At 46.6% G+C, this 14,779-nt stretch overlaps 1 protein-coding gene across 6 annotated transcripts in view; it reads left to right on the top strand.

The window, feature by feature from the left end:
* Window positions 1–1,118: 1,118 nt before the first annotated feature.
* LOC120926585 overlaps window positions 1,119–14,779 on the top strand; it is a 50,382-nt gene continuing 36,721 nt past the window's right edge. For 2 of the 6 annotated variants that reach the window (XM_040336679.1, XM_040336680.1), the window contains exons 1-2: window positions 1,119–1,231; window positions 9,990–10,118. In XM_040336679.1, coding sequence (XP_040192613.1) covers window positions 10,007–10,118 — 112 coding nt within the window. In that variant the 5' untranslated portion in view covers window positions 1,119–1,231; window positions 9,990–10,006. The remainder of the gene's footprint in view (window positions 1,232–9,989; window positions 10,119–14,779) is intronic. The other 4 variants (XM_040336683.1, XM_040336678.1, XM_040336681.1 and 1 more) reach the window with 2 other exon arrangements.

Raw genomic sequence — 14,779 nt, 5'->3', positions numbered from 1 at the left:
GGTGGCCCTCGCACCTCTCCTACAGCTGCAGGAGAGCTCCAGCCCTCTTCTAGTAGGGTGACCAGACATCCCCAGTTTCAGGGGACAGTCCCCTGATTGAGGACACTGTCCCAGGACCAAGTCTGTCCCTGGTTTTGTCCCCAGATTGGATGTAATAGGGGGCAGGGGCAATTTCAAAGAAAGTCAGTGCAGAATTAAAATCAAAAAAATAGAATTACTCACCCCCTGCCCCGCTGTGCCTAGTAGCATAGAAGGGTTGTATTGTTTCCATTATCTGTGCCCCTTTCTGATTATCATGTGCTGGTCGGAGCGCAGGGAATATTTCTTCAGTTTCGGGTGTATGCCCATTCAGCTCCGCTCGCATGTTCTTCTGCCTTGGCTCAAATCCCGGCCAGCCACCTGCCTATCTCCTTGCCTTCCCTGACGGAGTGATCTGCCTCCGCTCCCCATCCAGTAAGAGTAAGACTTGACAGGCTGTGAGGCAGGCGGCAACGGGCAGAGAGTCGCCGATTGTTGCCATTACTAGTAAAGAAAAAATATGTCCCCGGATTTCATTTTAAAAATCTGGTCACCTTATCTTCTAGTCCTCCTCCAGACCCTTACTTTCTTCTTTCAAGCAATGTATCCAACTTCTTCCCAACAGCAGCATAAAGAAAGAAGGGTGCACTGTGATGTAACAGAGAGTGGGGGACTCAATTTCTGATGGTGGGGTGGCTATTGATATCTAATGTAAAGGGAAGGGGATGCGCCGGACATCTAATCTTACAGATACAGACAATCATAATGCTGATGCGGCCCACGGTGAAATTGAGTTTGACACCCCTGCAACCTCATCCTTCCCCTAAAGAGGACGGAAGTGTCCATTTAATGTGAATAGAAAATGATGCCATGATCACCAGGGAATTATTCTTTAATACAGTAATTACAGAGATAAAGGCAAAATGTTAGTGACATTTGGGTGTTCTCTATATGTGGAAGTTGTGGTCAGATCCGTGTCACTGGTCTCTTGTGCTTCACATACAGTAAAGCGGCTATATTGAATGCAATCATGAATTCATGGAATGTTTTTAAGTCATTTACACATAAATAGCAGCAACAGGAAGTCAGAGTGACTGTTTCAAAATATAGTCCAGCTTGCATGTTTCTCAGTTTAGTTGCTTTATAGTGCTGCAATGAGAAGTAGCTTAAAAAGATTGGAGTGGACACACAAAAAGGCTTGGCTAAAAATATTGTAAGTTATTATTTTTTTTTTCTTCCTATTGGCTACATAAAATGTATGTTTATATAGGTACTAATGTCAATGTTTGGAATAATCTAGTCTTTATATTCTTATCCGTCCGAAGATTAAGAAACACAGTTTTGCGTGCTTTGCGAAATCTGTAGTTTTAATAATGAGTATATTAGTTTGCTGTATGTTGAAATTTCCAGAGTTATTATATCTTTTCAAAGCATTTTTTTAGGCTCAAAGAAAGTTAAATATGTTTATACAGTGGATATAAAAAGTCTACACATAAAATGTCAGGTTTCTGTGATGTAAAAAAATGAGACAAAGATAAATGATTTCAAAAGTTTTCCACCTTTAACCACTTAAGGACCGGACCAATATGCTGCTACATGACCCAAGGGGTTTTTACAATTCGGCACTGCGTCGCTTTAACAGACAATTGCGCAATCGTGCGACGTGGCTCCCAAACAAAATTGGCGTCCTTTTTCCCCCCACAAATAGAGCTTTCTTTTGGTGGTATTTGATCACCTTTGCGGTTTTTATTTTTTGCGCTGTAAACAAAAATAGAGCGACAATTTTGAAAAAAATGCAATATTTTTTACTTTTTGCTATAATAAATATCCCCCAAAAACATATATAAAAATTTTTTTTTCCTCAGTTTAGGCCAATACGTATTCTTCTACCTATTTTTGGTAAACAAAATCGCAATAAGCGTTTATCGGTTGGTTTGCGCAAAATTTATAGCGTTTACAAAATAGGGGATAGTTTTATTGCATTTTTATTAATTATTTATTTTTTACTACTAATGGCGGCGATCAGCGATTTTTTTTCATGACTGCGACATTATGGCGGACACTTCGGACAATTTTGACACATTTTTGGGACCATTGTCATTTTCACAGCAAAAAATGCATTTAAATTGCATTCTTTATTGTGAAAATGACAGTTGCAGTTTGGGAGTTAACCACAGGGGGCGCTGTAGGATTTAGTGTTCACCTAGTGTGTGTATACAACTGTAGGGGGGTGTGGCTGTAGGAATGACGTCATTGATCGAGTCTCCCTATATAAGGGATCACTCGATCGATGCAGCGCCATAGTGAAGCACGGGGAAGCCGTGTTTACATACGGCTCTCCCCGTTCTTCAGCTCCGGGAGCGATCGCGACGGAGCGGCTATAAACAAATAGCCGCGCCGTCGTCCCGGATCGCTCCCCAAGGGAACCTGACCGCCGCATGTAGCGGGGGGGGGGTCCCGATCGGACCCCCGACCCACGTCTAGGCAGGCACGTACAGGTACGTTGATGTGCCTGTCTGTGCCATTCTGCCGACGTATATCTACATGCGGCGGTCGGGAAGTGGTTAATGTGACCTATAAAATGTATAACTCAATTGAAAAACAAACTGAAATCTTTTAGGTGGAGGAAAAAAATAATAATAATAATAATAATATGGTTGCATAAGTGTGCACCCCCTTAAACTAATACTTTGTTGAAGCATATTTTAATTTTATTCCAGCACTCAGTCTTTTTGGGTATGAGTCTATCAGCATGGCACATCTTGACTTGGCAATATTTGCCCACTCTTCTTTGCAAAAAAAATCTGTCAGATTACAAGGGCATCTCCTGTGCACAGCCCTCTTCAGATCACCCCACACATTTTCAATGGGATTCAGGTCTGGGCAATTCCAAAACGTTAATCTTTTTCTGGTAAAGCCATTGCTTTGTTGATTTGGATGTATGCTTTTGGTCGTTGACATGCTGAAAGATGAAGTTCCTCTTCATGTTCAGCTTCCTAGCACAAGCCTGAAGGTTTTGTGCCAATATTGACTGGTATTTGGAACTGTTCATAATTCCATCCACCTTGAGTAATGTCCCTGTTCCAGCTGAAGAAAAACAGCCCCAAAGCATGATGCTTCCACCACCATGCTTCACTGTGGGTATGGTGTTCTTTTGGTGATGTGCACTGTTGTGTTTGCGCCAAACATATCTTTTGGAATTATGGCCAAAATGTTTAATCTTGGTTTCATCAGACCATAATACATTTTCCCACATGCTTTTGGGAGACTTCAGTTGTGCAAAATTTAGCAGGGCTTGGATGTTTTCCTCGGTAAGAAAAGGCTTCAGTCTTGCCACTCTACCCTTTAGCCCAGATATATGAAGAATGCAGTAGATTGTTGTCACATGTACCACACAGCCAGTACTTGCCAGATATTCCTGCAGCTCCTTTAATCTAGCTGTAGGCCTCTTGAGAACCTCCCTGGCCAGTTTTCTTCTCGTCTTTCCGTCAATTTTGGAGGGACGTCCAGTTCTTGGTAATGTCACTGTTATGCCATATTTTCTCCGCTTGATGATGACTGTCTTCACTGTGTTCCAGGGTATATCGAATGCATTGGAAATTCTTTTGTACCCTTCTCTTGACTGATACCCAACGTTGTATCCTGGCCTAGGCCAACAAGGCCCAGGCTTAGGGCAGCACTTTGCAGGGGGGCAGCACGGAATAGGTCCCCGCCAGCTTGCGCTACACTGTTAGTGTAGCACCATACTTATGGGGCTGACTGGGCTAAGAGGCTAATTAGTCTAGCGTCCCCATAAAGCGGCTGTACTGCTTCCGGTATGCGGGGGGCTGGCATTCCGCAACTGTGGGGGGCTCTGCTTCTAATTTTGATTGTCCCATCATCCTGGACCACAAACCTTTCTCACTGTGCTATATGTTTTCTGCTGCACCATTGGCATGGTTATATTTTCTTAGTCCTCTCCATAACATTTTAGAAAGTTGTGCTTAAAGTAGAACTATAGGCAACACTTTTTTTTCATTTTGGATAGAGTAAGGGAGGGTTATAGCCCGTCAGTTTATTTTTTACCATTCATGTCCCATTGCAGAGATTTCCCTTCACTTTCTGCCCCATAGCCAAACAGGAAGTGAGAGGAAATCTATGCAAATTAAGGTAATCCATTGCCCCCCCCCGCCCCAGGCCCTCGTAACTAGTGTCCCCACTCAAAAAATTCAGGGCGGGTCTTAAACAGCAATGGGTGTGGCCTTGACAGGGGGTGGGTCATATTTAAATTAGGGGGTGCATGAGTTTAGTCAGGCCTAGGGCAGCACAAAACCTAAATACACTACTGCTGATACCATTTAACAATGAGATCCCTCTGATGCTTTGGAAGCTCTCTGCGGACCCACCAAGGGATTTCATTTTGTTTTTCAATTGAGGTGTACAGTTTATAGGTCACATTAAAGGTGGAAAAAGTTCTAAAATTATTTATCTTTGTCTAATTTTTTTACATCACAGAAACGTGACATTTCAACAGGAGTGTGTAGACTTTTTATACCCACTGTATAGTATATACTGTATATAGTAACAGAGCATAAGACAATACTATTCACTGTCTAAAAGCAATCAATCAATGACACATCTTATTGCTTAGTAACTTTAAAGGATGATCCTGCCTTTCACTCATAGACCTCTTTCAGATGAGAGGTTCGATCGGGTCCTGCTGTCTATTCGTATAGCCAGACCCAATTGAACCCTCCATTCTCCTCTATGGAGCAGTGGATGTAAACGGTGTGTCCATTTACACCTGGCTACCTCTGGGTCTGATGCGATCCAGCAAAAAAAAAATGGAAGAGTATCTGTTCCCCTCCTTCTAGCCGGATCGGATCAGAGGGCAGTTGGGTTTAAACCGACAGAGCGGGCACAGACCTGTCATCCAGCCTTTCACACAAGAGGTCTGATAGGGTCCGGCTGTCCATTTAAAGCCAGACCCAATCGAACCCTCCATTCTTCTCTGTGGAGCAGTGGATGTAAACCATGCATGTCAATGGACCCAGACCGTGCGGCTTGGGAATGAGCCTGCAAAAGTGCCCCGATAGAAAGTGTCTTTGCATGGGGGAACTTGCCATAGAGGAGGAGCCTGGAGCACTGGTGGGAAACCTCAGAAGGGGGGGGGGGGATCAGGGCTGTGCTGTGCAAAACCATTGCATGGAGCAGGTACTGTATGTATGACATGTTTACTATTTTAATAAAAAGGTAAAAAAAGTGCATTTACATTTTTTTTTTAGGACCCTGGAAAGCATTGCACCAGCTATCACAGGTTCGCTGGTGCCATGCAGGTCTCCTGCAGACTGTCAGTGTAAGCTGTCTGCCTGTACATGACAGGGCCGACATCTTTCCCAGAGTTACTTCTGAGTTCGTGGGCTCTGCGCTGTTATTGGCGGAGCCGCAAAGACGTCACTCCTGTGCATGCGTGCAGGAGCCGCCGGTCACGGCACGGGCCCTGAAGAAACAGCCTGATTTGGCCGTTTCTTCAGTGTGCAATATCTCATAACGGTGCAAGTTTAGGAGATATTTACCTTGCCTCCAGGTACGCCTTAATCTAGGCTTACCTGTAGGCAGTGCTTTAAGTGGGCCAGAAGAGGTGCCGGTACTCTATTAGGCGCCGGTGCTCCCCCCCCAATACTGAACATGAAAATACCCTTGGCTGTGTGTGATGGGCACAGTGGCTGCATTAGATGGGCACAGTGGCGACAATTGATGGTGGCACAGTGGCTGCGTTTGATGGGCACAGTGGCTGCGTTTGGTGGCACAGTGAGGCTGCAATTAATGGGGGTTTTTTTTAGTTAGAGAAGGCAAGCTCAAAATAACTCAAAAATATTTTTTTCTGCCATTTTTTTATTAAAAAACTGATGGTCACCTCAGTCCAACCCCCCCTCCCTCCAATACAGTCAATTCTTTTCTTACTTTCTTCTGTTGCAGTCCTGAGTCCAGGATCCAGACAGTAGCAGCACTAGGAACTGTAGACGCAGGCTGAGCTGAGGCTCCTCGTGACTTGGGCTTCTTTCCTTGCCGCCGACACAGCTCCCTGCGCGAGTCCTCCTCTCACCTCGCCTCCGGCGTGACGTCACGCGGCGCACGCCGGGGAATGAACCAACTCTCCTCCATGGGGGGGGGGTCGAGGAAATGCACAGGACAGGAGTGACAGGACAGAGGAAAGGGAGCCAGGAGAGCACTCGGCAGCAGTGAGTCGGCTCCGGCGGGGCGGCATACAGTTTCTATTGTGACTGCGCTGCCTGTCTGACACACATTACCGGCCCGCAACTCGACAAGCCCACCGGCTGCGTTCCGGTACTGTAAACCCACGTACTGGGCGCACGGAGAGGTGCTGGTACTCTCCAGGGCCATTTTTGGAAGTGGCGGTACTGAGTACCGCCGCGTTCCAGCCCAGTTAAAGCACTGCCTGTAGGTACAATTACAGAGGAAGACTTTACTTCCTCTTTAAATATAGTTTATTGCAATTGTGCTGTTTTGATTTTTTTTCCTGGAGTTCCACTTTAAAATAGAAATCAAAGGTAAAACATTAGTGTATAGATATAAAAACATTATAAATACCCCCCCCCCTTTTTTTTTATAAGTGATTACATAAACTCTGTTCTCATCTGCATAGAGAGGTTAGAGTACAGAAATAGCAGCACACTAGTTTTCCCACTAATTGGGCTGTTCGGGAGGGGGGGATTGTCAGCACAAATCTGATCATTTGAGGAGAGCAGACTGGGTTCCTAGCACTGCTAGAGAACTGGCCATGCTGTGCTCTCAGGCCTAGTGTGGTCACTTTTTAATAGGGAAGCGTGACTGTCAGGAACACCAGGGATGTCACACAAAGGAAGCAATACAAAGAGAACAGGATACTTTCTCATACAAGTACATGGTACAGCAGGCCCATATCAGGAATATGAAATGTTGGGTTTAGATATGCTGATAACATCTAAAGGAACAAGTAATACTTAACTTATCCCTTGCTCCTGTATGCTTTCTCCATCTGTGCTTGTACGCCTATCTACTCTGTGTACCAGTGGCGGCTGGTGCTCAAAATTTTTAGGGGGGCGCAAACGGAAAAAAAAAATTGCAGCCTCACTGTGCCCATCAAATCCAGCCACTGTGCCATCAATTGTCACCACTGTGCCATGCCATCAAACGCAGCCACTGTGCCATCAATTGTCACCACTGTGCCATGCCATCAAATGTAGTCACTGTGCCATGCCATCAAACACAGCCACTGTGGCATCAATTATCACCACTGTGCCATGCCATCAAATGCAGTCAATATGCCATCAATTCGCACCACTGTGCCATGCCATAAAACGCAGTCACTGTTCCATGCCATCAAACGCAGTCACGGTGCCATGCCATCAAACACAGCCACTGTGCCATCAATTGTCACCACTGCGCCATGCCATCAAACGCAGCCACTGTGCCCCTCAATTGTTGCCACTGTGCCAATTGTCACCACTGTGCCCTTTAATTGTCGCCACTGTGCCCATTGTTGCCACTGTGCATGTCATTGTGCCCTTTAATTGTTGCCACTGTGCCCATTGTCACCACTGTGCCCATTGATGCCACTGTGCATGTCACTGTGCCCTTAAATTGTTGCCACTGTGCCCATTGTCACCACTGTGCCCATTGTCACCACTGTGCCCATTGATGCCACTGTGCATGTCACTGTGCCCTTTAATTGTTGCCACTGTGCCCATTGTCACCACTGTGCCCATTTTTGCCACTGTGCATGTCACTGTGCCCTTTAATTGTTGCCACTGTGCCCATTGTCACCACTGTGCCCATTTTTGCCACTGTGCATGTCACTGTGCCCTTTAATTGTTGCCACTGTGCCCATTGTCACCACTGTGCCCTTTGTCACCACTGTACCCATTGATGCCACTGTGCCCTTTGTCGCCTCTGTGCCCATTGTCGCCGCTGTGCCCTGTAAAATGCACTCACCTTACTCCTTCCATGTCCCTCGATGTCTTCTCCCGCCTTGGTGACGCTTCAGCCAATCAGGTTACCGATAACCAGAATCAGGGAACCTGATTGGCTGAGACGGCCGTCAGTCTTATCCAAGGAACGCACCCCCCGTACGTTCCGAGGATAAGACATCCGGGAGACGAGGGCTGTAATAGGAAAGCCTATCAGAGCCAGCGGCACAGCCAACCAGCTGCCGTTATTCAGTTAGCCGGCAGCCAAGGTCCGGCCATCTGAATAGACCAGCGGCAGCTGGCCACAATAACATACATTCATGCAATGCATGAATGTATGTTATTTGCAAGAGCCAGAGGGGGCGGCGCCATCTGAATAGACCAGCGGCAGCTGGCCACAATAACATACATTCATGCAATGCATGAATGTATGTTATTTGCGAGAGGCAGAGGGGGCGACGCATTTTAAGGAAAAAAAAATTCTTAAAGGGCCCGTTTTTTTCATATTTCAAATAATTTCAGATCTCCTTTATCCAGTTGCAGAACTTGGACTTGCCCGCAGGCCCGGATTTACTCCCTTTGCCGCCCCAAGGCCGGGTCCTTCAATGCCGCCACCCCCCCCCACACACACACACAAACACAATCACGTAGGGGGCCTTCATCCAGACCGGCCCAGGGCACAACACATCAGGGTACAGTGCACATCAGGCATGGTATAGAGCTTAGCACATCAGGGCACAGTACATCAGGTCACAGCACATCAGGGTACAGGGCACAGCACATCAGGGTACAGGGCACAGCACATCAGGGTACTGAGCCCAGCACATCAGGACACGGAGCGCATCAGGGCACAACACGTACAGGGCACATCACATCAGGGTACAGGGCACAGCACTTCAGGGCCCATCAAAGCACAGGGCACACCACATTGAGGCACAGCACATCGGGGCACATCAGGGCACAGGGCACATCAGGCACGGGGCACATCAGGGCACATGGCACATTAAGGCACATGGCACATCAGGGCATATTGCACATTATGGGGCACATCGTTTACCAGCCAGCATGCAGAGTAGCGCAGGAAGCGTGTGTAATAAGTTCTCTCTCATGTCACTCTGCTCCCCGGCGGCCTCTCCTCTATTCTCGTCCATCCCAGATGATATCACAAGCAAATAGGAATGGACGAGAAGAGAGGAGGGGCTGCCGGGGATCAGAGTGACATGAGAGAGAACTTATTACACACGCTTCCTGCGCTACTCTGCATGCTGGCTAAATCTTGATCTACACGTCAGGCGCCAGCTGTCGGTGATTGACGGGTATATCACCGAAGACCTCTGATGCAGATTATGCGGCCGCTGTAACCGGCCCACTGAGCCCATTGGCCCACCGGTCAGTCCATCCCTGCCCCTTAGGTTGTCTTTATTGTAAAACGGATGGAAAATGCACTACAAAATACAGCAAAAATGGGGATTGACTGCTATCCCCATTTTTGCTGTATTTTGTAGTGCATTTTCCATCCGTTTTACAATAAAGACAACCTAAGGGTTTTTTGGAGTGCAGCTGTCCATTTTCTAGCCTCTACATTTTGCCTTGTGCATTGCCGGCACCCTTGATCTCCTGAGAAGTCATTGATTGTTCAGCATACCCACCTGAAGCGGTAACTCCCTTTTCCTGTTTGCTTTGGACTTTCCATCCCTGCCCCTTGTTGCCACGGCACCGGCACTGCCCCTGCACCCACTGCCGCCCCGAGGCCTGGCCTCGGTGGGCTTGTCTGGAATCCGGCCCTGCTTGCCCGGTATGTACAAATAAATTTACTACGTACCTTGACCATACCTACACTAGTATTTTGTGTTTTTGGGACCTGTCTGCCAAAATGTCCCAGTCTGTGTCTCAGGATCTCAGGAAGCAGTTTCTCTATGAGCAAACCTTGTACACAATGATATTGTTGACCTGTAAAGAGCATGTTCTATGTCATATTTTGAGGTGTATTTAATAATTGATTATTCTTACTGTCTTTTACAGCGGAAACGTTGATAGCGATGCCATGGTATAGGCAGTACTTTTGGCTTCTGTTGTTCGGAGGCATTATCATTTTAGTGGCAATCATCTCCTTCGCTGTAATTTGTGCGTGTACAACTCGGTTATCAAAAAGTAAGTTCACACTGACTGTCCCAGTTGCATACACTGTATATACTCCAGTATAAGCCGACCTGAATATAAGCTATAAAAACCTATAAGGCCTCGAACACACGACCGAACATGTCTGCTGAAACTGGTCCGCGGACCAGTTTCCGCGGTGATGTTCGGTCGTCTGTACGGCCGACCGGACAATTTTCCGGCGGATCGGACAGTTTCCCAGCGGACAAATGTTTCTTAGCATGCTAAGAAACATGTCCGCTGGAAGCCTGTCTGTCGGACATGTTCGGTCGTCTGTACGACTCACCGGACATGTCCGCTCGGCCGAAAGCCCTTGCATGCGTCGAAGTGATTCAACGCATGTGTGGAAGCATTGACCTTCCAGGGTCACGCACGTCGCTGCGTCATCGGCGCGGCGACAGCGGGCCACGTCACCGCGTTCGCTGACCGCGGAAAATTTGGTCTGATGGTGTGTACAGCCATCAGACCAAAATCCGCCATTTTCATCGGACATGTCCCGTCGTGTGTACGAGGCCTAATAAGGCTTACCTATAGGTAGTGTAAATATCTCCTAAACGTGCGTCGTTTAGGAGATATTTACTGTACATGCAGCCAGTGACATCACTTGCGCATGCACTCTGAAGGATCGGCCACCGTTATGTTCCTTCGGAGACTTGTGACGTAAATGGCGGCTCCCACGCCCACGAATACACAAGAGTAACGTCATTGCGGCTCCGGCCGGTCACAGAGCTGGAGTCCGCGAACCTGGAAGCAAAACGGGTGAAGATGGAAGCACCTGCAGCTCTGACATCTCAGTGCTGGAAGGGCTTTGTTTTAAGGTGAATTTAACATAATGCGATGCATACTAGCACATTATGACATTACTTTGCAGGGTAAGAAAAAAATAATAACATCCAGCAGTTTACAACTGCTTTAAACTCAAAACCAAAAATTGTATATATTGCAGCTTAAAGTTCATTAGATGTAATGGCTGCATTAGTTTCAGGCTTTTATCCTCTGTTGTCACCTGGTGATATGGCCAGTACACCTCCTGTGTTAGAGTGCCTCCACTCTTGATGAAGGAGCAACAGGGGCACCTTTGGACAGCAGCATTGTCAGTCTGGGGGAGGGGAGTGTCAGATGTACTAGCAGATTTAGATTTAGACCAACAAACTGAAGCTGAACCCCAGCTAATACTTTATAAGCGGTTGCAGACATAAATCTTTTTCCTTTTGGGATAAAGGTTTTACATAAATAAAGTAATAAAACGATCATTGTAAAGACCCCTGCCTGTGTTAAATGGATTGTCTCATCCCTGTAAATGATACATCTGCAGAACAGCTTGTTCTTTTTAAAACCGAAAACTTATGGACCGATGGACCATTTTCATCGGACGAACCGATCGTGTGTGGGCCCCATCAGTTTTTTTCCCATCGGTAAAAAAAAAAAATAGAACCTGTTAAAAAACCGATAGAAAAAAACAATTGTCTGTGTGGAAGTCAATCGGTCAAAAATCCATGCATGCTCAGAATCAAGTCGACGCATGCTCGGAAGCATTGAACTTCATTTTTCTCAGTACGTCGTAGTGTTTTACGTCACCGCGTTGGACACGGTCGGATTTTTGACCGATGGTGTGTAGGCAAGACTGATGAAAGTCAGCTTCATCGGATATCCGTCAAAAAAATCCATCGGATTAGATTCCATCAGATATCCGATCGTGTGTACAGGGCTTTACTGACCAAATTACCAAATGAAAATGGAAGAAAGCAAGCCTAAAAAAAGAAAACAAATACTGCTATGATAGCTAAGAATTGGTAGGGTGCAATATAATAAATGTTTGCTTTTGGATTTAATACCACTATAAGATCCTGACAAACCCAGCACAAATACATTTAACATATCCAATCTGTGATCTGTGGTATGTCTACTCACCACTCATTTCTTAACGGCACCTTTCATCCAAAAATAAAGCAGCAGTAAAGAGGAAGTGCTTTAATGTCCTGTTTTTCTGTGTATTTCTCAAGTACTTTAACCACTTGCCTACTGAGCACTTTCACCCCCTTCCTGCCCAAGCCATTTTTCAGCTTTCAGCGCTGTCACAATTTGAATTACAATTGCGCAGTCATGCAACACTGTACCCAAATGAAATGTTTAAAAAATTTTCCCCACAAATAGAGCTTTCTTTTGGTGGTATTAGATCACCTCTGCGGTTTTTATTTATTGCGTTATATACAAAAGAAGAGGGACAAGTTTGAAAAAAACACAATATTTTTTACTTTTTGCTATAATAAATATCATCTTTTTTAAAAAAAACTCATTTTTTCCTCAGTTTAGGCTAATGACTTGGGGGAGGTGACCGATCTGTGTCCCTATGTACAAGGGACACACCATCGGTCTCCTCTCCCTGACAGGACATGGATCTCTGTTTACATACAGAGATCCATGGTCCTGCTCAGTTACTGGGCACACGCATCGGGTCCCCAGTGACACGGCGGCGCGTGCCCCCCCTAGAGTAAGGTGACCAGATTTTTTTAAATGAAATCCGGGGACATATTTTTTATTTTTACTAGCAATGGCGGAAATCAGCGACTCTCTGCCCGTTGCCGCCACTGCCCACCTCACAGCCTCTCAAGTCTTAGGCCCCGTACACACCATAGAATCCATCCGCAGATAAATCCCAGCAAATGGGTTTCAGCGGATAGATCCTATGGTGTGTACACGCCAGCGGATCTGTTTCCGCGGATATATCTCCCCTGGGATGGATTCCAGCAGATCGAATATTTGCTGACATGCAGAACATATCCATCTGCTGGAGTCCATCCCAACGGATGGATCCGTAATGATTCGACGCATGCGACGGCGCGACACGTCATCGCCAGAGGATTTCGGCGCGGATTTCAATGCGATGGTGAGTACACTCCATCGCATTAAAATCTGCTGAAATCCTCTAGAGGATTTATCCGCGGAAACGGTCCGCTGGACCGTATTCGCGGATAAATTCTATCGTGTGTATGGGGCCTTACTCTCCGGGCCCCGGCTACTACTGGGTGGCGAGCGGAGGAAGTCCACCAGGGAAGGCAAGGAGATAAGCTGGCAGACGGCTGGCTGGGACTTGAGCCAAGGCAGAAGAACATGCGAGCGGAGCTGAATGGGCATGCACCCGAAACTGAAGAAATATTCCCTCAGCTCCAACCAGCACATGATCATCAGAAAGGGGCACAGATAATGGAAAAATACACCCCCCTAAGCTAGTAGGACTGACGGAGAGGGGGTGGTAATTCAGAATTTTTTCGGCAGTATGCAGGATTGAATGGTATATACTTGTTTTTAGGGTGAACCTCCACTTTAAAGAGGCAATAAGCATGCACATAAGTCATCACTCATACATGTTTCCTAACAGTCCCTGATCGTGCGGCGCTGTCCTGCATTTTGAACCTGCTCCTACTGTCAAGTGTAAAAGAGTGGTAGAAAGGCTCACCATTGTAGACTGTGCACACAGATGAAGTCATGCATATGCAAATGCTAAAGGAATTTGCATATGAATGACTTGATGTATTAATGGGCTTACCACAGGATTTGCTGAGTTTTAACAGCAAGCTGATGGAAGCTTCTACTTGGCTCCAGCCAGGAGGTTTGAGGTCTGTACTGGAGGGAGGGGGTAGGTCTGTACTGGAGAGGGAGGCTGTACTGGTGGGAAGGAAGGAGGTCTGTACTGGAGGGTTGGCCTATAATGGTGGAGATGGAGAGGGGTTTCTGTACTGCTGGGGTGAGAGGGGGGTCTGAACTGGTGGGGAGGGAGGGGAGCTCTGTACTGCTAGGGAGAGATGGGGGTCTGTAATGGAAGGGGGTCTATACTGTGGGGAGGGAAGAAATCTGTACTGAAAGAGGATTGTACTAGTAGGGTGGAAGGGGTTTATATTGAAAGGTGGGTCTGTACTCGTGGGAAGGTAAAGGTCTTTACAGTAGGAAGGGTCTCTGCTAATGGTGACTGGGGTAGGAGGCGGTTGTTACTAGTGGGGAAGGAGGAGGTCTGTACTGGAAGAGGGGTCTCTACTGGAGTGGGGGTTTGTACTGGTTGGTAGAGAGTCTGTACTGGAAAGGGACATTCTACTGGGGAAGAAGAGGGCTTGTGTTTTGAGGGGGAGTCGGTACTGGTGGGGAGAGAAGAGGTCTGTACTGGAAGAGGAGTCTCTACTGGAGTGGGAGTCTGTACTGGTTGGGAGAGAGTCTGTACTGGAAAGGGACATTCTACTGGGGAAAAAGAGGGCTTTTGCTGGGGGGGAGTCTGTACTGGTGGGGAAAGAGGAGGTCTGTACTGGTAGGGAGGGAGGAAGTCTGTCCTGGAAGGGGGATCTGTACTGGTCAGGAGGGAGGAGATCTGCACTGGAGGGGGCTGTACTAGTGAGGAGGGGGGGGGGTCTTTTCTGGGGGGATTCTATCCTGCTTGGGAGAAAGGAGGTCTGAACTGGAGGGGGGTCTATACTGGTGGAAAGGAAGGTCTCTACTGAGAAATATGTTGGTAAAAAGGGTACTCGATATAAAATGTGTGTGTTTTTATATAGGAGTATGATAAACTTTGAGCTATGGGCTATAAAAATCTAGCCTTATATGGTGATACTAGGATTTTTTTTACATATATTCATGCATAATTAAGCTATATACAGTGTTCTCAAAAA

Source organism: Rana temporaria, chromosome 2 (genome assembly GCF_905171775.1).
Source record: "Rana temporaria chromosome 2, aRanTem1.1, whole genome shotgun sequence".
Taxonomy (NCBI): domain Eukaryota; kingdom Metazoa; phylum Chordata; class Amphibia; order Anura; family Ranidae; genus Rana; species Rana temporaria.
This window is presented reverse-complemented; position numbering and strand designations above follow the sequence as displayed.